The sequence below is a fragment of the Cokeromyces recurvatus genome (assembly GCF_025118155.1).
Source record: "Cokeromyces recurvatus strain NRRL 2243 chromosome Unknown BX663scaffold_16, whole genome shotgun sequence".
In the NCBI taxonomy this organism is placed as follows: domain Eukaryota; kingdom Fungi; phylum Mucoromycota; class Mucoromycetes; order Mucorales; family Mucoraceae; genus Cokeromyces; species Cokeromyces recurvatus.
This window is the reverse complement of record NW_026251402.1, coordinates 1-23356: the sequence shown is the minus strand read 5'-3', so window position 1 is coordinate 23356 and position 23356 is coordinate 1. Positions and strand designations below refer to the sequence as shown.

The window sequence follows — 23356 nt, the reverse complement described above, 5'->3', positions numbered from 1 at the left end:
ATTAACAGAGTTTCTAATTATTTATTAAGCATAGTTAATAATGACCTTTATTTAAGAAGAGGTTCAGTACTCAATTAAAGAAATAAAAGCATTATAGTACTATACAGTTTTGGGCAAGACAAAATTAGCTATAAAAAGGATAATGGCATTTTTTTTAGCTCTTCCATATCTTTAATAATAATAACTTTAAATTATTAAAAAAACCCCTTCTTGTATAAAGAATCCCTTTGAAGATATTTTATTCATTAGTAGATAATGACAATGAATACTATTTGTATATTTAAGAGTTAAATGTAAGAACATTATCTTTAGTATTATAAGATGAATTAACTCTTGCATAGTTAAAATTTAAAGGCAAGGAAAACAATATTATTATAAATTCTCCCTTGTCTTAAATTCATAATTTATAAATGTGGAAGCTAAAAAAAAAAAAAAAAAAAAAAAAAAAAAAAAAAGGAATTGTTTCAGAGATTAGAGTTTGATTCTATAATAAAGTGCAATTTGCTTTTCCCTTTTTTTTATTTGTTTTACAACAATTTATGATTAATGTAGCGTACTCTATTCTACTATTGTTTCTATAATATTTTATGTATTAAAACAATATAAATACATTTTTTTTAACTTAATTATTGTTTAAACTACACTATTTATTCGTAAAGCTCATTTACTTTTATATAATAACAATAATAATGCGAATCATATCTAGCTTTGGCCAACTTCAGTCTCATGTAAATAATCCTATTTCTCGTTCAATAACCACCATTAACCATCCTTCATATCCTATTCGATTTTTAATCCTCGATAGTCCAACTGAATCCTCGTTACCAGCCTATCTTAATGAGTTTATCCATTTAAACGTTTCAACTGTCGTTCGATGCTGCCAACCTACGTATAATTCTCAAATACTTCTTCAGCGAGGCATTTCAGTCATTGATTTACCTTTTAAAGATGGCTCTATCGTAAGTACTACCACACTATTAAAGGGGGAGTTTTTATTATTATTATTATTATTATTATTTAAGAGAATCTGCTTAACATTGAATGAGGTATTTAATTGCGGTATATAATAATTTTTTTCTTTCTTTCTTTCTTTCATTAGCCTCCTCCTCAGGTGGTTCATCAGTGGTTAAATTGTATAAATAAAGCGAAACTTAGTATAGAGACACAAAAACAGCAACAGCAGCAGCAATATCAACAACAACAACGATTGACAATTGCCGTTCACTGTATAGCAGGATTAGGTAGAGCTCCCGTCTTGGTTGCTATCGCATTAATTGAATTAGGCATGTCTCCCTTGGATGCTATGGGATATGTTCGAGAAAAGCGTCGAGGCTCCTTCAATAAATCTCAAATTTCATTTCTTGATGAATATAAAAGAACTCTTAACCCCAGTCACCATTCTTTTCGAGCTTCAATGAGTAAATTATTTCGATCTACCGGACCAAAGACTCTCTTTTTATAGTTTTATCAAAAAAAAAGGGGGGGGGAAAGAAGGATGTATATCTTTTATTATTATTTATGTAACAATAAGAAAGCAAATGCTAAACAAAGAATAAAGAAAAAAAAGTTAATAACAAGAGTTTATATTACAAGCAGTTATAAGAAATAGGGTCATAATTTCAGTAAAGCTGTTTATATAAGAAAGAAAAAGCGTAACTTAATAGGGAGAAAAAGCAAGAAAGTTGGCCACATATTGATTATATCTTATAGACAAATGCATATTTATTAAACATCAGAATTAAATGTCATAAAAATCTATATGACTGCCAGATTCAAATGTATCTTTTTCTAATAAATCATATAGCTTTTGAGCTGATTCTTTCATATCAACTAAATTATCCTATTAAAATAAATTAATACATGTGTATGATGAAGGTACGTTGCGAAAGAAATACCTCGTTTGCCATTTTTGTGTATAATTCTTTTTGTTCCGTATCTGCTATTGTTTTACGAACTTGCAATTGCATTTCATTATTTAATGGCCCAGGAGCATAAGATAAAGTACGAATAGAAGGCTAAATAATATTATGTCATAAGTACAAAGAATGATGCGCTCTTTTTTTCTTTTTTCTTAAAAAAAAATACCTCTTCCTTGGCTATTACTTTTAATAGCATATCACGAGCAGATTTACCCGAGGCGTAAAGGCCCCAATTAGGAAAGGCTTGAACGGCAAGCAATGATGATATATTAACAATCTTTACTTTAATTAGGCCCGTGTTAAATAATCCAATAAACCCGTTTCTAGATAAACATATATATTATTATATATGTTCTTATGTTTATGCAGAAACATGATTACTTACACTAAAGAGATATACGAAGTAATATTTAAGTTTACATAATCCTCAATTTCAGATGCAGTATAATCTCCTACTTTTTTGGATAAATCACCAGTTGATCCTGCATTATTTATAAGTATAGCTTCTGTGATTGGCGCAATATCCCTATCTTTCCATTCCTTTTTTATTTTTTTTATTAATATAAATACATATTTATGTATTTATAGAATTTTACCTTAATCATAGAGTTAAGTTTATTTATCACTGTATCCTCAGCTTTTTTAGCTCCTTCCAAGTTGGCTTCGGCAATGTAATGACAAGAAACGGTGTCATTACTCAATTGAATTTTTTCAAGTTGAGATAGATCTCGACCTACTAAAATAAGACTCGTTTTTGTACCCTTTATACTAGATGCAATCGTTTCAGCTATTATTTTGCCAAAACCACGATTAGCGCCTGTAATGACGAAAACTAAATGTTTTAACAGCATTTTGTTATAAATCAAAAAAAAATAAAAAGTAAATAAAAAAAATAAAAACACGTTTAATAATGTATACTATAAATTTAGATATTGTTAGTTTTTTACAGGACGAATTAAAATTACACTTTAGATGCAATGCTTACCTTTTTTGGATAAAACGGAAAAAACAAGGCTTGAAATTAATTTTTAAATCAAATAAGGTTAATGTTAAGACATCTTATTTAAAATGACTATCTAAAAGAAATAAGTAGTTATAAAACAGTGGTAAAGGATTATTATGTAAGCTATTTATTTATTTTGTTTTTTGACGGATGCTAGAGGTCTATCAGTATTTTTTCGCAGGTCAAAAATGGATATAGCCAGCATGTTCACTACCACAGTGCAGAATAAGTTTTGCACACCAGCATATTGTGAACACGAGTACGTGATAGAGACACTAAGGGTTCTGTTGATCATCTTAGAGGACCTGAGCTCGTCAATGATGATAGTTGCTACATCCAACCTTTTCAGGGCTCTCCGTAAAATGCCTGTCACTCTACATCGGTTCTTCTTCAACTTTACCAGGTCCTTACCAAATATCACATCTTCAAAAGCAATCAAAGGGACCTTACTCTCTTGTATTAGAATAAGAGAGGTGTCTATATGTTGAGCCTTACAAAAAAAAAATCTTACTTTGGGATGGGCTTTTGCTTCGTGCCATTTTTTTTTTTTTTTTTTTGGTTTCTTTTAAAATAAACAGTCCATGTCAAAACTGTTTAACCTTATCATATTACCAAAACTAGATACTGCTTGCCCCATTAAGTACAAGATTATACGTATATAAAAGAAAGCAAAGTTTCAAACTATATCAATAACTTTTAAAGTGAGGAAAGAAAAATGCTACTGCAATAAATATGAACTAATATATGGTTAACATTGTTATGAAGTTGGCATTAACTTTATTAAACTGTCTACTTTACAAATTAATGAAACATCAAATTCTTTACATGTATATAAAAAAAAAAAATTATGAGTTATTTTGAGTAATTCTTGTAATGATCTTTGCACGACATAAATGACTAAATAAAAAAAAAAATTAATAAACATGCATGGATAGATTTTTTTTAAAAAAAAAAAAAAAAATACTTACCAAGTAATCAGCATCTGTGCACATTGATTGCATATACCATCATGCTTACATGGTAAAAGTAGTGTATCCTTAGGCTCTGTAAAACAAATATTACAATTAGAGCTTTCGCCAATCCCTTTAGAATCATCATCACTTGATTCATCACTACTGCCACTACTGTATATGATAGGTAATGGACTGTCGGGAACTGGACCAGCGCCATAGAGAGGACGATAAGGCTGCTTGTCAAATGATGAAGATACTTTGTTTTGAGTGATGACTCCACATTTTTTAACCCAGTGCATAACAAGTCGCTTGAAATCAGCATCAAGGTAACCACTCTTATAAATAGCTTGAAATTGGCATGCAACAGGTGGAGGAAACATCCATGGACTTTCACCAAAGTTTACTAAAACGTGTTGATGTGCTGTCAAAGTGATGGCAGGATAGAGGCCTAATCCCTTCGTAACACTTTTCCTTTTGAGCAACTCCCTTCTGATGTTCAAAAGGGTCTTACAGCGAATAGGGGTTGAATGTGTAGAGGATATTAATTTGGATGAAAGGAAGTCATCTAGAGTTGGGCGTTCAGGAAGACATACACTCTTTCGACGATCTATCTTTCGATACGTGTTTTCAAATTCTACAGTAAGTTTTAAATCACGACCATTGACAAAATATCTGCAAAGACCATTATCGAGATCAAGATAACTACCCACTACATCACCTATCCTACAGCGTATTCTCACTTTACCTTGAGGATAAACAGATGAGCCATTAGACCATACACAAGACCGAAACGTATCAAATGCGAAACTATTCTGTAAGATTAAATAAAATTTATGTTAATAATAAAAACTCTCTTCATTTTATGCCTGTTGATTTTTTTTTTTAATATACTTTACATTGTCATCTCCAACGCCAGCACCCTCATCTGGAGCAAATTTACATTTGCTTGTAGCCCATCCTATCTGTACTATACCACTATTAAGAAGTAAAACTTCATAGTACCATTTACCCTTCCTAACACATGCAGTTGCTCGAACAGATTCAAAATAAGGCCTATCATTACGGAGCTATAATACAAGTTGGCAAAAACAAAAAAAAAAAAAGTAAGTTAAATAGTAGTTAATATATATATATATATGTTGATTATACTTCAAGACCGTTGCTTCCTATTTTCAGCTTGGATGTTGCATCAAAAGGATTCATGATAATCCGTAGATTAGATAAATCCCAAGGAAATGAAATCTAAATATGATAGGGGAGGGGAATGAGAGAGAGAGAGAGAGAGATGTAAGCAAATGATGATATGATAAATTACTTTTTTTTTTCTTTCTTTCTTTACTTGTTTCTTTTTATTTGGAAATCTATGATCTAGAGCCCATCTTGAGCAAAAGTTGAGTTGGGCATATTTTCCCCATTCATCACGTAAAGGACCCTTGGGAGGAATAAAGGCTGTATCAAATATATTTTGAGTAGAAAACTTATTCACTTGATTAAATGAGGCGGTTTCAACGTACAAAGTATCAGTGATCAGTTTAAATCTATTTTTCTGACTTTGATTCATATTATTTATTGATATGAAATAGATGCGCTCATTTGCAAGTTCACATTCTTTGATAATCGCTATCAATATGTCTCGAATTTGAAGATTATGATTTGTAATAAAATTTTTAATAGAGCCTATGTATGAATGATTAATAAAACCCGTATGATGTTAGCATATGAAACAGAAACCTACGTGTCAATGCAAATTTTTCTATGGCTAATAGGGAAAAGATGCGAACCATAAGGTCTTCTTGGATATCCGATATAATACTAAATAATAAATCATTCACATCTTGATTCCAAATAAGTTTAGCCATCTCACCAGCAAATTTATTGGCTAAATAACACCAAAGGATGGCTGCATTCAATCTTAACTTTGTCTGTTCTTCATTTTGAACTGAGACCATAAAACTTAATGATGGCTTTAGAGCAATGCTAAATATTTGTTTGCGAAGTGCTAACCGTTTACTAAGCGAACGCTCAAGTTTGTATTTACCCGATATAAGTGAAATCATACGCTGAATTCTAGAAGGCTTCTTTGCTAACTTCAACATGATAAGAGGTGAGATATAGCTAATTGCTCGTTGAGAAGGTAGTGCTGCTCGTTCAAGAAGATGGTTTAAAAATGCCATAGCAATAGGGTTATCATGATCTAAATCAGTTAACATACAAGAAAGGTATGAAAGATAACCAGATGCTAATATATGGATACATATAAAGATGATTACTCTAAAATGATTGAAAGAGAGAGAGGAGACTTACATTTATATACCATCGAGAACAAGACATCAAGACCTCTTACTATATGACTTTCTCTTCGATATGCACTATCTCTTCTTGCAATACTCCTTGCCGCTCTAGATTGCTGATTTGTATTTTCACTGGCAGAACTTGCTCTTTGGTCTGCTCTTGAAGTCATTGTTGCATTTGGATCATGTACATTAAACTGCTCAATATCATCTATATTTGCCTGTGCCATATTTATAACAAACTTCCAATGCACTTCGATTACTTTTTTTATATGCTCGTCTATTGTGAGCTCGATATTATTTGACATAGGAAAAGTTGATTTTTTTTTAAATAAAAGAAAAAAAAAAGGATATGTATAACTTTTATATAAATGCAAAGAGAAATAAAAAAAAATAAAATAAAATAAAATAAAATAAAATAAAATAAAAATAATGATATTTTATCTATTACAATAAAATAAGTTTGTTTTGTTTAAGACTTTTTTTTTTATGTTTGATACTAGTTTGACATGGATATGAACAAAATGAAAACGAAAATAGTTTAAAACAAGGATAAATATGCATAAGAAAGTTTCTGCTCGATCAATTTAAACAAGCATGAAATAAGTCTGCAGATAAATATTATGTAATCATTTTACTCTAAACAAGCTAAACTATGCATAAAAACGAGTAACTCTGTTCTATTCTATTTTTTATTATGCATGTCTAATCGTTTACTCAAAAATAATGACGCTGTCCTTTAATGTTAAGGTGAACGTCTTTTCAAAACTCTTTTTTAAATCAGATTTCTTATATTTTGGATGCTTTTCAATAAGTTGAATTGTTTTTTTACGAACATCTTTTAATGATAATGATTTCTATTAATTTAAAAAAAAAATTAATACCAAAATTTCCCTTCTTGCTTTAAACTACTTACGCCTTCCTTTAAAACTTCTCTTAAAGCATTCTTAAGATTCTTTGATTCATCCACGTCAAGCTCAGTTGAACTCCAAGAAGCCAAATTTTTCTTGGATTTTTTATTTTTTGATTCTTCATCTTTCTTTGATTTCTTGTTGTTTGACTCTTCCTTTTTCTTTTCTTCAACGGATTCCTCATTCTTTCTCTTCTTTTCATTCAACTGTTCAATGATTGAAACAGGCTTCTTTGCTGTTTCCTCTACATTCTTTGGTGCATCCTTTGTATTATTGTTCTAGATTATAATGTTGATTGAGTTATAAGCTCTGTATACATCATACACTCTTTTTTTTTTTTGTTTTACCTTGTTCTTATATATATGTTTTTGGAATTTTTCTGCTTCAGTCATACAAGAATTATGTGATTGATAAGAAGTACCTTCAAAGGTAACTGAACAATCGATGCAAGTAAAAGTAGCATAACAACGATTACGATGTTGATTTAACTTGGGCTTCTTAACAACATCGCCACAACCATCACACTGAAAGCTATATATATAAAGAGTTGATACATATATATTGGTTAACTATACAAGTTAATAATTGAGTTATAAAATAAATGAAATATGTATATATATTTTTTTGGTTATCATCATCATAATTACCTAACCATGTTTTATACAATTACTTTATGAAAAAAAAAAAAAAAAAAAAAAAAAAAAAAAAAAAAAAAAATCTGCAAGTAAATTATTGTGCTGCTCTCAGCCACCCAATCTATTTTCAAACGCCGTTTGCGGTTTTATCAACACGCACAGTAGAACTTGTATTTCTTGTTTAAAATAAGGAAGAAAGTAGAAGAAAAATAATAATAATAAATAAAGAACAAAGCTGTAAAAAAAAAAAGAAAATGAAGATGATAATATTCCATATTTTAGATTTTACATGGAATATTAAAATTATCAGAAGCATAAATAAAAAAAAAAAAAAAAAACTAAATGTAAATAATACTATGTTTTGCCCTATACTAGTTATTAATAATGATGTCTTATTTATAAAATAATAACGACTTGCTTTTAGAAGAAAGCAATGATTCTCATTTTTATACAATATTGAAAGCATATCCTTCAGAAGTCGTAACGAAATACTCAGACACCAAGTTAGATGCAGAAGATAATGAATATTTTTCCTAGTAAATCTAGTAACTGTTATGTTTCAGAAGAAGAAGTTCGACCTACATTTGAAGAAACCAGTAAAGAGATATGATTCTTTAGTATCAGTGAACCAGGACGACTTAATTAAGCTGGATAGGTCAAATGATCGCTAGATACTGCAACCAAAATTTGATTTTAGTGATGTGTTCATCAATAGAATAAATGATATAGTTGAGGAATGCCAAGGATCAAGTGAAAATTTGAACATTGATAAAGAACTATCTCTGAGCGGAATTGCACTACTCTATGAAGGCATTACCTCAAATATCACTGAAGAAGACAATATACTACAAAGCATGTAAAATATATATATATATCTGTATATATTTATATATATATATATATGAAAGACACGATTGATTCTATTAATAACATAGAGGGGTTAGATTCTGTATCAATTATTAGAGTCATAGCCAATAGCAGTTTTGTGTTAGTTTATGTAATGGATCCTGTTTACGGACTACATATATAACCTATTAAAAGCAGCCATTTTCCATGTTCCTGTTGTACTGCTATGATATGTACAGAGTTATATGTATTATGCTAAATGCCACACTTGTAAAGAATATGGCTGTAGCAGCTACTAATCAACTTGTAAAGCAATCTCATAATGAAGTAAATCGATGCCCTTTAAAATATTCAAGTATCTATCATACTTTTTCCACCCAAATACCAAGAACTCACAATAAAAGAGTCAAAAAAAAAAAAAAGACTCTGACAAATCATCGTTAGCTAATGTCAGATATAACACCTATATTTTATCGGCAAAGCAATAATGTATTTTAGCCCTCCTACTTTTAGAACTCAGACAAACTGCTCTCAAATATCCTCAATTTGGGAGTAGTGGAACGACTGTACATCATAGCTTTACAGCCGAAACTAGTGTATCATTATTATAATTTTCCTTCACCTCTTCTTTTTTTTTTTATCATATGCCTCATACAAGGGTTTTTTGGTTTCTTTTTAATGAAGTTTTACATAATCATACATCATAATTTTTTTTTTCATCCTTTTCACCCTGTACTAGCTGTTTAGTAGATCCTCGTTCAATATATTGTCTTCATATGTACTACCAGATCGTAAATGCTACAAACAATAATTGAAGACCCTCTTTCCTTCTTCCTAAATAAGTTTCCTTTCTGCTATGGCATTCTGTATCCTCATCGGTAGTACGTTGACTCTCAATAAGGGTCTATATTATAGAATACAGATTGTCCAGCTTACAACTCCATTCCTTTGCCTCTTTATAATCTACCCTCATTCTTGACAGACTCGGTTATTCAAGCTCTCTTCCTATTAACATTTCATGTCTTTTTTATAATGTCTTAATAACTTTATAAATAAAATTCTTAATTGTACATCATAGTTCTATTAATTACAATGTTCACACATTTTTTTTTTTTTTTTGGTGACCATACATTAGATCTCAGCTCAAATTGTTAAACAAGTTTGCCAATTTGTACTTTCCTTTTTTTTTTTTTTTTTTTGCTTGCTTGCTTGCTTGCTTGCTTCTTTCTTTCTTTCTTTCTATTTGTAAAGCATGGCTAATATGAAGCGTACTACAAAGGCAGGAATTGAAAGAAAGAGTAACCATCGAAGGTCATGGTTTAATACAAATAATTTATTTACAATGTTTTCTTCTGCTCCTCCTTCTCCAGAATACACTAGAAATGAAGAGCATGAAAGATTGAAGGACACCCATGTTAGACAACGATCTCACTCATTAACACCTATTGAAAAAATAACAGAGGACAATCCAGTATATAGACCTAATTTGATAAAGAATAGTAATAAAACAACTTTGTCAGGTATTCTATCAAGAGCTACAAAGAGGAGGCATAAAAGAAAGGAATCCACTATGACTCAAGATTCATATTCGACTGTGGTTGACGACATGACTACCTTCTCACGTAGAAGTAGTAGTAGAAGTGATACTACTACATTATCTGATAAAGATCTTTCTCAAAATCCATATCAAAATATGAGTTGTAATAATCAAACATTAGAGTCACTTCAAATTTTTCCATCAGATGAAGATGAAGCAGACCGAATTCAGTTAAAAAATGATCTTGTTAAATTGGCTTTTGAAGGGTAAAAAAAAAAAAATAGTTGTCACTTTATGTTTAAATTTTATATATCTTATTTCTTTTTTATTAGAGAATTTTCTTTACCTTTTAATTATAATGATTTACAAAACTGTAAAATATTAGATATAGGCTGTGGGCCGGGCGCTTGGTGTATTGATTTGTCAACAAAATATCCACATATTGATGTGATTGGAGTAGATAATATTGATATGTTTCCTGCAGAGTGTAATTTACCTAAAAATTGCCAATTAATGGTGGCCAATGTACTTTATGGTTTAAAAGAATTCGCTGATGCAAGCTTTGATGTCATTCACATTCGTTTCATGGTTTTATCATTTACGAGTGCTCAATATTCACAAGTAATTAAAAGTTGTTGGAGACTTTTAAAACCAGGAGGTTATATAGAAATATTGGAGACTGATTTAATCGTTTACTCAGCAGGTCCTGTCACTCAAAAATTGAATCAAGAAAGTAAATAATCTCTATAAACATCTTTTTTTTTATAATGTTTAATTTATTTATTAGTTTCTTTTTATAGTCCTTGAAGTAGCTACAAGTAGGAGAATGAATCCCATTGAAGAAATGAGTAATCTAAACAATTTAATTCCTAATGATGCCATTAATCGACAATCAAAATATCGATCGATACCTATTGGAATTTGGGGTGGACGTATTGGTGTGCTTTGTAGAGACGACATGATTGATATGCTAACCAAGTTTCAACCTGCTGTTCAAGATTATTACGGGAAATCAAATGAATTATATACATTTGAGAGTGACATTGCAGTTGTCTTGAAGGAAATGGAACAATATAAAAGTTTTACAAATTATTATTTTTGTACAGCACAAAAGCCTTATGCATCATCGCAATCTCAACAACAAACATTATCTTCATCATCTTTAAAAAAACATTATAACACACCACTTAATCCAAAGTCATTATAACAAAAAAAAAACTACTACTTCATTACTAAATAATCCTTAATTTAATTCCTTAATAATCTTTTGTTTTCTTTTTAAAAAAAAAATTAATCCTACCCTAATAAATCATTCTAATTCCTTAAAGTGGATACATGACATATTATGATGGTTACGTAAAACCAAAATGTCTTTAGCTTCTTATGACAACGTCATTCGGGTCAACTGATGATGGTTCATGCGAGTCAAATGTAGCTTTATTTTGATTGGGTAGAAATTCGGAGTCTATAATGTTTTGCACCATGATGGTCGTATTCAGTATTTCTACTTTAAACTCAGACGATGTTGGACGAATGAAAATTAATTTTCAGATGTTTAGCTTACAAACGAAGAATAAAATTTAGAAGAAGTGAGATTAGTTTTTAAACAAAGTAAACATAATTTTCAGACGCCTACCTGTAAAGCATTCAAACAACAGAAGTTGAGTGAATGTGGTCATCTAAATACACTAGGTAAGCTGTATTTATTACAGCGATGACTGTGGCGGTGTGGTAGTGGTGGTGGTAGTGCGATGAAAAGGTGTTGGTCTTTCTCATCCCTGCCAAATGCTGATAGAGATTGTCAGCATGTTTCGGAAGGCATCAATGTCTCTTTGACAAAGAAGAGTATGGCAAGAAGAACAGGCCAGCACATTCAATTTAGTAGCAGGCAAGGCTGGCATCAAGGTTAGAGTTTGGCATCTACTGCATACTTTGGATGTTCGGAACTCGTCAATTGTGATTGTGATAAGTTGTCCAGCCGCTTCTTGCCTTTTCAGCGCGCGCCATAAAATACCTGTCATCCTACATCTGAGCGTCCTGATCTTGTTGGTGTTCCTTATTGAACATTTCACTTTTAAATACTATCAGAGGAACTTTCGTCTTGTCTTCTTTATATTTGATGGGCCTCCATTTATTCAGTTTTTTTTCTAAAGAAAAAATTAATTAATAACTGTTTGAATATAATCAAGTAGGAAATATTTATACTTGATAGCATCGTTCTTATTTGGTCTTTTCTTTCTTTCCTTCTTTTGTTTCTTTTTTTCAGCCTCTTCTTGTTTTTCCTACTTTGATTATATTTGGTGTTGCCATTTACAAGCATATTGACCATAGTTTCTTGCGCTTTTTGTCTCCCTTGATAAAGTTGGAAGCGTTTTTTTTGCAGTACTGGGATTGTAAAAGTTGAACGAAGTATTTATGTTGTCAAACAGATATTGAACATAGTCTAAAAAACGCTCCGGGTTTGATGTCCTGGTTGAGGGAATTCTTGATTCCGTTTTGACTTTTCAAAAATTGCTACTGGGCAGAAAAAAACAGTCGAACCAGTAAGTTGATAATACTCTTTAGTACTGCAGCGGATTATTGGGTGTCTAGACTCGTTTAAACCACTCACAGCAGTGAATACAGACTTTCGCCTAGAGTCAACAAAAATTGGATGATAATCCTTTGCTACTTCTGGTAAAGTAAAGTCGTGAAGAGTCAACTCAAAGCGTTGCAAAGAAGGACCGTAACTGGCTTGACATCTTTTGTAAAACAAAAAAAGTCAACAACAAAACCATCAGTCCGTATCAAGTTTCCAAAAAAAAGGATCTGGTTGTTTCCATCTGGTGTTAATTCAGCAATGCTACAAATATAAAAGTAAGAAATACATAAGGCTGATTTGATACAATCTTTATCTATACTCACCCTCTGTAGCGCGGTTTCCCAAAATTGAAAACATCATAAAACAATCTTAGCTGTCTTCAGGTGTTATATTGTATGGGCATAAGGGAGATCTTGCTGTAGAATGATTATCACCACAGCATTTCTTACAATGAAGATTGGTCACATTATCATTTGTGGTCTTTTGTCGTTTTGCTGTTTGTTTAGCTTGCTTCAAACTTTTGCTTTGCCTTTCTTTTCTTGTTTGAAGTTCCAACTATACGTGATCATTATTGTATAATATTAAACTGCCGTACCATCATCAGCGGCTGCTCCTTTGTAAAACTTGCATTTGTAATAGTTTTTATTGAAATGTCCTACTTCTTCACAGTCGGTACACTTTGCATTTGCTGTAATATCAGTTAGTAAAAACTTTTATATATATTTTTTATTAAATTCTGACCTTCATTAAATACCAGTAGATTGTTGAAAATCATTTCTTTTTTTATTTTAATAATGCCAGACCGATATTCATTAGACATGCTCAATAGAGTAAGAAAGTGAAAGAAAAACAATTTATCTAAGATTTTTTTTTTTTTTAGAAAAACAAAGGTGATTATATGGACAACATTTATCCTATTACTGGTGGTGGGTGTGGTGTGGGGGAGGGTAGGATCCCGCCGAGCGGAGGTTGTTAATTTTTTTTCGATCTTTGCTTATGGTTCAAACACTTGAGGCTATTACCAGTTGTGTTGTAAGCAAAATGTTTATAAAGGATTATTTGGCTTAAGATTATAGAATTAGGCACACTCACTTGCCCTCCAAGCTTTTAAATAAATTCAGTCTCAGAGATCCATCTGCATCCACTGTCTCTCGGCCTACAGGTCCAGAAATTATTATTTGGCAATTACCAATTAGAATATACTACATTATTGGATGTCTAGTAGGTGAAAAAGTCTAAACAAACATCTAATTTCGATTTTTACTTTTTCCAAAAAAAGGTAAGCTAAACGTCTGAAAATTAATTTTGATTCGTCCAGAAAAATACTAACATTGTCTGAATTTGAAATTCAAAGACTGCATTAAGAGCGGCCGTTGTTATCTGTTAAATATTTATATGCATTCGAGCCTTTTCTTTTTTTTTTTTTCTTTCTTTCTTTTGTTTTTTTTTTAGATGTATATATAATTTAAACCTACAAATTTACATAAACCGTATATAAAATACAATATATATATATATATTTTTTTAAAAAAAAATGCCTGGAATAAATGTAAAGACGCCTTTATTAGGTGAAAGAAAGAGTAATAAAAATAATAATAAACCACCTGTAACTAGACCAATATATCAAAGAAGAAGATCAGGATTCGAGGCATCGACTTATAATAGTACAGGAAAGGCAATAAGTTATGCGAAGCAAAAAGTGAATATAGATGATAGTAATATACCAGGATTAAGTTTATTTGAAATATTAACTTTGACTGTTTGTATGGCGGGTGTACAATTTACCTGTAAGTAAAGTTAAATAGTTTAAATGCAAGAAGATAATGTATTAAACACATCATTTTAATAAATACATAAAAGGGACAGTTGAATTATCGTAAGTGTTATTAAGGAAAGTTAATTTATTTATTTATTTATTTATTTATTTTCATTCCATCTTTTTTATTTCTTTTTTTTTTTTTGCGGGTAATAAGATATGGTACACCTTATTTATTATCACTCGATCTTTCAAAGGAATTAACAGCATTAGTATGGTTAGCTGGCCCTTTGTCGGGTCTTATTGTTCAGCCTGTAGAGTTTAATTATATATTTGAAAAAAAAATTGGTTCTTTTTTTATTTTATTTTATTTTTCTAAAGTTATTTGTAGTTAATTGGTGCTTTCAGTGATAAATGTACTTCAAGATTAGGTAAAAGAAGACCGTTTATTATTGTAGCAGGTATATTGACTTGCATTTCAATGGTTGGAGTTGCTTATGCAAAAGAAATTGGATATTGGATTTCAACTGTATTAACATCTGATAATGATAATATGAATGTAATTAATAAAGCAGTAAGTGTATAAATAATACATGCTATTACTCAAGCATAAAGACTAATTTACAAGCACGCAAATACACACATAATTACTAGGCACATACAAATGCTATTATTGTGGCTGTAGCATCATTTTATTTCTTGGATTTCACATTAAATGCAGTTCAAGCTATTTGTCGTGCTTTAATTTTGGATATACCACCACTTTGGCAACAGGATATTGCAAATGCATGGAGTGCACGTATGAGTAATACAGCTATGGTAATCGGTTACTTTGTTGGTTTTATAGATTTAGTGAAATATTTCCCTTGGTTAGGTGATTCACAAGTCAAAGTATTTTGTATAATATCCATTTTTGTATTTATTATTGCTTTAACCATCACATGCGTCACTACAAAAGAAAAAGTAAATAAAAGAAAAGAAGAATTAGATATGAACCAGTTAAGTCATATAATAATTAAACTTTTTTGTTAACACTAACATTAACATTATTTTAAATAGGCCTTGGTATAGCATATTCTATTATATTTGGAGAGCCTTTCGGTTCTTACCAAAGCCAATTCAAACATTATGTAATACACAATTCTTTGCTTGGATGGGTTGGTTTCCTTTCTTATTCTATAGCACGCAATGGGTTTCTGATATCTATTTTGCTACTCATCGTCCAACAATACCTGATATACCTATTGATTGGGCTAAAGGAACAAGAGCAGGATCATTTGCCTTACTCTGCTACTCTATTGTTTCTGTGATTGCTGGCTTAATCATACCCGCTGCTGCTACGAAATTCTCTTACATGAAAATATTTTCTTTACTTAATATCTATACTCTATCACATATGACGGTAGGTATTGCGTTGATATCCACTTTATTTGTAAAGAATGTTACAACAGCTACATGTATCTTGGCTATCATGGGCATACCATGGGCTATAGTACTTTGGATTCCCTTTTCACTTGTAGGTGAATATGTCAGTTTTGAAGATGAAAGGAGACAAAATTTAATTATCAATGCCGCCACTATTCAGCGAGGTAGTAATAGTAATAGTGGTAGTAGTAGTAGTAGTAATGTGAATGAAGAAGAGCTTCAACAAGAGAATGATGAATTCGATGCTGGAATGATTTTAGGTGTTCATAATATGTATATCGTCTTCCCACAATTTGCAGTGGCCATTATTTCATCTTTCATCTTTGCTGTAACAGATGCTATAAAAGATGGTGAACAAAAATTTATATCTACTGTAACTCCTGTACTTATCTTTGGTGGTCTGATGGCTTTTATTGCTGCTTTATTTAGTCGATTTATTACTCGAGTTACTTCTTTTTCTTCACCAACATGAATTTAAATAAAATATGTAATGAGATTTTTTTTTTTTTGGGTGGATGATCTGGTTTTTTTATGTGTCACGTTCACTAAATATTTCCAAATCTGATAATTGATTTTTTTTTTTTTTTTTTTTTTTTTTTACTTTACTTTTGTACATGTGTTTTTTAAATATATATACAACAGATAATGACGACAGAAAAAAAGAGAATTGTATTTGCAGAAAGAAAAAGAGCACTTCAAATGGCTGCCACCTGTGGTCTTAGTGTAATTGAAGAACAAAAAGAATTAAGAGGTTACCAGATCTATATTGTTGAACAATGGTAAAATTCATAGCTCTTTTATTATTATTATTATTATTATTCTCATTTATTTACATGTGATTATACTCTTCATTCATGTTTCTATTTTTTTATATAGGGTGTGTGATCGTAAAGTACCTTCTAATGTTGTTAAAGTATTTACAGGAGATGAAAATCATGTTGTAGGTTAAATTCAAATTAAAATAGGATGTACATTTAATTATTATAATGGTGTGTGTGTGTGTGTTTTTCTTTTTTTTTTAGATTCAAGTTGCAGTCATTGCTATTTCAACAGCTGAATTACAACATCCTCGACCTCAAATTCAGACATTTTTAAATCTGGGTGCTCACTTAAAGTCAAAACCAACACCATTAGGAGAAATTTTATTAACTAATCCTGGTGAATTACCATTTGATACTGATATGATACTTATACCTGATGGTGATTACGATAAATGGATAAAGAAAGTATATGTTAACATTAATTTACGAAGAACAAATTGTACAGGCAGGAGCTCTCTTAATCTTCGACCACTCAAGTAGGTTAATAAAGATAGATATAAATAGTGTAAATTGTATTCATATGTAGATGTTGCTATTAGTCCTGCTTCAGAAGAGAAATTTAGATCACTCTATAAAATTGCAGATGCTGTTCATTTTGAAGATGCAGTTATTAACTTGGTTTCATTAGTACAAATAGCGTTATATCTATTTAATTTACTAGATAAAGATTACATTGATGGTCTAATATGTAATGAAACAACAAACGCACTATGGAGCTTTTATACTAAATATAATCCTATTAAAACAACAGAGGTAAGTAGGGGAGGGAGGAAAAGGAAAGAGAAAGAAAGAGAGAGGGAGTAAAAATGATATCAATATATATATATATATATATTTTTAGTTTACATTGAAAGAAGCTTGGATGGAGCCTCATTTATTAGCAGCAATTATATCCAAATTACTTGTGTGTAAAAACAAATTACAAGATTATAACTTTACTACTATCAAAGACCCCTTTATAGACTATGAAGCCTTTCGATTTGATATTGGTGATTATCAACGTTATAAAAATATAAGAGCAACGAAATTCATTGATATAGACACATTGGCAAAGTTAAATGAATATAATTTTAGCCAACTTAAGGTTACAAAGGTCATTAAATCAAAGCTGGATGATATCTCAGGTACGACAAATTCACCTCTATTCAATGAAACATCAGATCCAGAAGTATTTCGTCATCATGCCACTATTGAAAGTCTTAGAGCCATTTGGAGACCAAGATTAAAAGGAGGCGGAACGAGTAGCAATTATACTAATAATGGAAACACACTTCATAACTCAGAACAGCAAAATGAACTAATGCATATGCTTAAACGCACGACAAGAACAGGTGGTGCTGCTGTTGATATGTTGACCAGAGTAGCTGGTTCAATTCCATGGATTAATAATGATAGCACGAATAACAAGAAAGAAATCAATAATAATAATAATAATAATAATAATAATAATAGCAGTCGACCCTCTACATCAACACCATCTCCTTTATTATCTTCATTATCTCAAGTTCATGAAAGTTTAAGCTCATCCATTTTATCTCCCAAGTCTTTGAGTTTTCTAGAAAACAGTAGTAACATTAGTGCTAATAGTAGTGGACATACTTCATTCATACAAGAAGAAGAATCTTATCCCACTCATAGTACCTCATCCCGAAAGCTCTCTCAATTATCTTTTACTATTTCTAATAATAATAATAATAATACTGCTACTGCTGCTACTGCTGCTACTGCTGCTACTGCCGCTTCTGCTGCTTCTGCTGCTTCTGCTTCTGCTGCTGCTGCTTCTGCTTCTGCTTCTGCTTCTACTGATAATATAGAAACAGTCGAGATTGATATATCCAATAAAGATATAAATCATGTTATATTATCTGAACAAGATTTACCATCATCGAATAGAATGAAATTACCGAAGCTTCATGTATCTAAATCGTCTGAAACAGCCCAATCTTCAAATAGGCTCTACTTACCTACCACAATTGTTGGAGAGGATTTTGTACCTTGTAAGATGCCCATAAAGCAAACTGGGTTTTCAATACGACATACAAGGTCAGTCTCTGATAGTGTCTTATTTGATCCATTATTTTTGAACTCATTAGATCCCAAGACATTGCATAATACTACACATGACACATATTATTCAGAACAGCAATGTGAACGATCACAGACTTTAGCTGCCTTGTTACCACTACCATTATCAAATCAAAATCAACAACACTCTTCATCTATCATTAGTGAAACTGAGGTCGAACTGAGGCCGATCGTGACAATGAATATTCAAACGTATATGACCTATGAACGACTCTGTCAACAACAAAAGGCCTTACAACATACATATGAAGAGATGAAGGATTTAGCGAATCTCTATGAAAAGACAGCGGCTCAACTAAAGGAGACCTATGAAAGACGTGTAGCGGCCTTTTCAAGTCTTCAAAGGGATTCACGTAAAGTGATAGATGAACAAAATGAAACAGAAAGAAGATTAAAAGAAGTAGAAGATAGTAGTGCCAAACTACATTATGAATTAAAAGTCTTGAATGAAAAATTGAAAGATATTGAAGATAATGTAGGTACATTTTATGGTAAAGTAGGTTTATTGGAGCGTAAAATGGATGATTCACAACAATCAATTACTACTATGTTGATTATTGGGAATTATTTTAATCATTATTGGCTTAAAGTTTGTGAATGGATTCATTGGCTTAGTGGTAGCAAACATACTTCAAAAAATAACGATACCCCTTTTGGAAATTCATAATTAACTGCTACTGTTACAGCAGGTTTTCTTTTTTTTTTTTCTTTTTTTTTTTCTTTTTCTTTTTTTTTTTTCTTTTTCTTTTTTTTTTTTTTAGTAAGATGCATAATTTGTAGATGGGCATATTAAGACGTGATACAAAATAATATTCATATAATGAATTAGACAAAGTGATTTTTTTTTTTTTTTTTACATGCCAAAGATAACTGTTAGACACATTCACTGAACAAAAGGTCTATGAAGGACTCAAATTTTAGACATTATAATTTTCATATTTAATCTTTTAACTTGGCTTTCGTGCAAATAAAAATATAAATAAAAACCTCCCAATCACGAATACTTACTTTTTTTTTAAGCTGTAATAATTGTGAGCACGATAGTAAAAGAAACAACGGAGTCCACTACATATAAAAAAAGCAAAAATAGAAGAGAATTATTAACGATGTGTAATTAGAATTTACAGTCTAGTTAATCGCAAGATTCTTTTAAGGTACACTTTTGAAGGAGGGAAAGTTAACTGCTATAGTCTAACTTAGTTTCTATTTATATTTTAATAACATATTATTATTTTCTTCCTTTTTGTACATATACACAGATCATTCTTTACTTTGCTTTTGTATAAAATTATATTCCTCTCCTTTTCAATAATTTATTTTTTTGTATAAAAATGTTTTAAAAAAAAAAATTGATTGCTCAAATAATTTTATGTGTACACATATTTATTCCTTTTTCTTTTCTTTTTTTTTAGTTTCATTAATGATAGAAGTTTGTTATTTTTTTCTTTGAAAAATAAATAAAGGAAGGAAGGAAGGAAGGATTAAGAGCTTTGTTTTTCTTTAATTCAGCCTTTGGTTGTTATTAATGTTTAAAGTAATTGGTATATTATTAGCTTTTGGATTAGGCTATTTAACGGCATCTACTAAATTAGTCAGTTATTTACTTCAAGAGGTTTTTATTTTTGTTTTTTGCTTTTTTTTTAAATATATATATATATATATATATGGTACGATTAAACTAAACAATCTTCTTATTAGAAAATAGTTTTGTATATAATTTTAACTTTGGGGATTAGTTTTCTTTTAATTTACATTCCTTTAAAAAGAATTGCTGAAGAAGAATCTGTTCGGGTAAACAATCTTTATGAAATGTTTTTTAGTGAATGTCATTAATTGATTTATTAAATAGAATCCATTGACATCTTTGCGTACATCTGCTCGTGAACATTTACAAAGACGAGGGAGTTTTTAATAAAAAGCTATATTAAAAATAAAAAGAGCAAAAGAAAAAAACAAAACAAAAAAAAACAAATATGTACAACATTTAGACGGCCATAACTAAACCTTTATTTGGCTTTTCTTCATTATTTTTTTTACTTAAAGGTGAGGAAGAATGAATGTTAGGAGTTTGTTGTCCTTTCAATAAGAGGGTTTCAGGGCTGTTAGGAGGTGAAATGCGAATGGGGGTTGATGTTCGTGGCTGCAGATATTGCATCATGGGTGAATTAGTTGGTGATTTAGTATTTGAATTGGTGGTTATATTATTAGTTGAAGGATCCATTTTCATTGTAATTCGTCCACGAGAACGATCCTCAAACAATGTCATGATATTACCATGATCACCTACTCGGTAGGAAACTGAGAAAGGATCAATCCAAAGTACAAAATCTCGAGGAAGATGAGTTTGAATAAGGTCATGGTGAATGTTTGCTTGAACAGATGCTATTTACAGAATGTCAGTCAATTTCTTCTTTTTTTTTTTGGTTATTCTGTATATTCATTTACCTGTAATCAGAATAGGGTCTAATTGGCCATTAAAATTAGAAATAGCTCGATATCCATTACCTCTATAAGGTTGTTGAGGATCCCAATGATCTTCAAAACGAACTTTAAGCAATTCCGTTAGCTTATCTTTAAATTTCGTCACTGTTTCTTGATCAAGTTTCGATTGCAAAAGTCTTCCAAGGAATTCAACTGCTTGTGCTATTTCGATATACATATTTCCTTAAAATTAAGATAATTAATATAGAAAAAAAGAAAAAAGAAAAAGGAGAATGTATTTTTTTTTTTTATTATTATTATTGTTATTTATTTTTTTTTATTTTTTTTATTTTTTTCTGTATTATTTTAATGCTTTATAAAACCAGAAAAAGAAAGGAAAAAAAAAAAAAAGGATTTAAAACATATTCAGCTTTTATTTTTTTTTATTTTTTTTTTTTTCGTATCACTTTTTTAAAACATGATTTTTTCTTTGCTATAATTTTACTAAAATAAACAATAATAGTCCATGTAATTAAGTTTAATGCGAAATAATATGTGTTTGCGTTTATGTATACTTTTATTTTATTTCTTGCATTTATTTACATATTTAATTACTTATTATCTTTTGCTGAAACAAACAAAATATACACATATAATTGCAACAATAAGTTTTGATTGGATATATATAATTACCCAATCATTTTGCATTATTTTATTCTATAAATGTGAATACTAAATTGGTGGATAGGTATGTCTACTACAGCGAAGCTGGGAAATATTGGTTAATTTAGAAATTTGAATGGTGATAATAACAAAATAATTTAGTGCTTACTAAAAAAAGTATTGGCGAAAAACCAAAAAAAAAAAAATGATTGGCTCACCAATATTTTTAAGTAAGCTCAGAGCAACATACCTGCATTAAATAACCAAAGCGATAACTTTGGCGGAGATTTGCTATTGTTTCCTTCATTCTGGTTTTGACGCTTCTTTTCTGCTAAAAACATCAGGGCGTTTACATGTCTCTCTCAAGCTCATCAAGATCTTTCGAAAGTTTAAAACAGCTGCCACATCTCGATTCCACAGCTTTCGTGGAATTTCCTTGACTTGTTCAAGGTTGGCCAACAGACAGTTACGATTTTTTACATCTAATAGTTCAATAATTATTATCATTCTCTGTTGTATTAATAGAATTCATACTGTTACTTTACCTCAATAAGCCATGACATTTTACAGTTGGCATTTTGGCTGCTCTCTTATGGGGGCGAGGGTTGACGACTGTTTTAAACGTTTCTAATGAACTTTCACAGGTTGGGCAGCATGAAGAAGTCTTATATTCGTCAATCTTGAATACTTTACTTGGAAGCGGTTTTTCTTCAGCATTCGAATGAGACCTTTTTTCCTTGTTGGCTCGTGGTATTTTGTGTTTGAAGCCGATCAATTACCAATAACAAGAATTGCATCATGACCAAACTTCTTTTTCAACCTCTTCACTAACATCTAGTCATTTTGATCATAGAAAATTTTGGATGAAAACTTCAGCTTTTGGAATGGCAAAACTTGAAGTTTCTCCAACAATTCACTGATATGTTGTTTCAGGTTGACTTCTTCATCCGCAATCATCTTCTCTGCAAGTTCAAGCACCGTATTTTTGACTCCATCGTCCAATCTCTCTGAGATATGTCGTTGCTGCAACATTAACTGCAAGTACGTATGGTACAGTTGAGATTGCATTCGAGTGTCAGGAGAAGAAACGATACCTCGAATATTTAAGACGAATAAATGTCCAAAATACAAGCTGCTTTTCTCATCCACACGAATTTTTTTTTTTTTTGCATTTATCAATAACTATTAATTAATGAACCAAAGCCAGGTAAATAAACTTTAACATGAACGCTTATGAATATCTTATTAACAATTAAATAAAGCTGGTTCTATAATAAACCCCTTGATCTACATGTTCCAGTTATATAAGCCCATTATCGATAGACATAGTTTATAAGAACATGTGCGAAATTTTTTATTTACACGTATTTATACATCTCAAAGATATAATTGGATTGTGAAGACCGACCAAACTCTAAACACCATTAATCAGGGCTTTAATAAAACTGTTGATATATTTTCGTATACATACCTCTCTCCATACTTGTTCAAATTAACTATACGTATCAG

General features: G+C 30.6%; 10 protein-coding genes across 10 annotated transcripts; 5 read left to right on the top strand and 5 right to left on the bottom strand.

Moving 5' to 3' along the window:
• Positions 1-740: 740 nt before the first annotated feature.
• Positions 741-1372, top strand: BX663DRAFT_411662 (protein-tyrosine phosphatase-like protein; the record flags this gene model as incomplete). The annotated part of the gene is made up of 2 exons (XM_051522298.1): positions 741-959; positions 1100-1372. Coding segments are annotated over 2 exons (492 nt in total), but the record flags the coding sequence as incomplete, so codon positions are not given.
• Positions 1373-2025: 653 nt separating this feature from the next.
• BX663DRAFT_571010 (uncharacterized protein) lies at positions 2026-3020 on the bottom strand (the record flags this gene model as incomplete). The annotated part of the gene is made up of 3 exons (XM_051532124.1): positions 2516-3020; positions 2305-2459; positions 2026-2242 (listed from the first exon to the last, which is right to left on the bottom strand). Exons 1-3 carry the CDS (start codon positions 2768-2770, stop codon positions 2026-2028), a joined length of 627 nt encoding a protein of 208 aa, XP_051381761.1. The 5' UTR covers positions 2771-3020.
• A 466-nt stretch (positions 3021-3486) lies between these two features.
• On the bottom strand, positions 3487-6560 carry BX663DRAFT_512377 (uncharacterized protein). The gene is made up of 7 exons (XM_051528000.1): positions 6180-6560; positions 5611-6114; positions 5215-5552; positions 5025-5117; positions 4772-4942; positions 3891-4687; positions 3487-3819 (listed from the first exon to the last, which is right to left on the bottom strand). The coding sequence occupies exons 1-7, from the start codon at positions 6472-6474 to the stop codon at positions 3768-3770; spliced, it is 2250 nt and encodes a 749-aa protein (XP_051381760.1). The 5' UTR covers positions 6475-6560; the 3' UTR covers positions 3487-3767.
• Positions 6561-6631: 71 nt separating this feature from the next.
• Positions 6632-7730, bottom strand: BX663DRAFT_512374 (uncharacterized protein). The gene is made up of 3 exons (XM_051527999.1): positions 7425-7730; positions 7083-7355; positions 6632-7023 (listed from the first exon to the last, which is right to left on the bottom strand). Exons 1-3 carry the CDS (start codon positions 7467-7469, stop codon positions 6880-6882), a joined length of 462 nt encoding a protein of 153 aa, XP_051381759.1. The 5' UTR covers positions 7470-7730; the 3' UTR covers positions 6632-6879.
• A 2521-nt stretch (positions 7731-10251) lies between these two features.
• Positions 10252-10836, top strand: BX663DRAFT_436458 (S-adenosyl-L-methionine-dependent methyltransferase; the record flags this gene model as incomplete). Its single annotated transcript, XM_051523182.1, has 2 exons — positions 10252-10361; positions 10428-10836. 2 exons carry the CDS (start codon positions 10252-10254, stop codon positions 10834-10836), a joined length of 519 nt encoding a protein of 172 aa, XP_051381758.1.
• Positions 10837-12768: 1932 nt separating this feature from the next.
• Positions 12769-13534, bottom strand: BX663DRAFT_543717 (uncharacterized protein). The gene is made up of 3 exons (XM_051530855.1): positions 13418-13534; positions 13000-13364; positions 12769-12937 (listed from the first exon to the last, which is right to left on the bottom strand). The coding sequence occupies exons 1-2, from the start codon at positions 13494-13496 to the stop codon at positions 13258-13260; spliced, it is 186 nt and encodes a 61-aa protein (XP_051381757.1). The 5' UTR covers positions 13497-13534; the 3' UTR covers positions 12769-12937; positions 13000-13257.
• Positions 13535-14126: 592 nt separating this feature from the next.
• BX663DRAFT_455951 (major facilitator superfamily domain-containing protein) lies at positions 14127-16366 on the top strand. Its single transcript, XM_051523851.1, has 6 exons — positions 14127-14463; positions 14537-14552; positions 14650-14746; positions 14824-15006; positions 15087-15430; positions 15492-16366. The coding sequence occupies exons 1-6, from the start codon at positions 14211-14213 to the stop codon at positions 16327-16329; spliced, it is 1731 nt and encodes a 576-aa protein (XP_051381756.1). The 5' UTR covers positions 14127-14210; the 3' UTR covers positions 16330-16366.
• Positions 16367-16473: 107 nt separating this feature from the next.
• Positions 16474-18089, top strand: BX663DRAFT_455949 (uncharacterized protein; the record flags this gene model as incomplete). The annotated part of the gene is made up of 6 exons (XM_051523850.1): positions 16474-16636; positions 16734-16797; positions 16880-17154; positions 17218-17431; positions 17520-17919; positions 17962-18089. Coding segments are annotated over exons 1-6 (1215 nt in total), but the record flags the coding sequence as incomplete, so codon positions are not given.
• Positions 18090-18108: 19 nt separating this feature from the next.
• On the top strand, positions 18109-19456 carry BX663DRAFT_512354 (uncharacterized protein). The gene has a single exon (XM_051527998.1). It carries the CDS (start codon positions 18573-18575, stop codon positions 19428-19430), a length of 858 nt encoding a protein of 285 aa, XP_051381754.1. The 5' UTR covers positions 18109-18572; the 3' UTR covers positions 19431-19456.
• A 1291-nt stretch (positions 19457-20747) lies between these two features.
• BX663DRAFT_487064 (uncharacterized protein) lies at positions 20748-22410 on the bottom strand (the record flags this gene model as incomplete). Its single annotated transcript, XM_051524715.1, has 5 exons — positions 20748-21145; positions 21209-21406; positions 22098-22178; positions 22201-22357; positions 22393-22410. The coding sequence occupies 5 exons, from the start codon at positions 22408-22410 to the stop codon at positions 20748-20750; spliced, it is 852 nt and encodes a 283-aa protein (XP_051381753.1).
• Between the last annotated feature and the right edge of the window lie 946 nt (positions 22411-23356).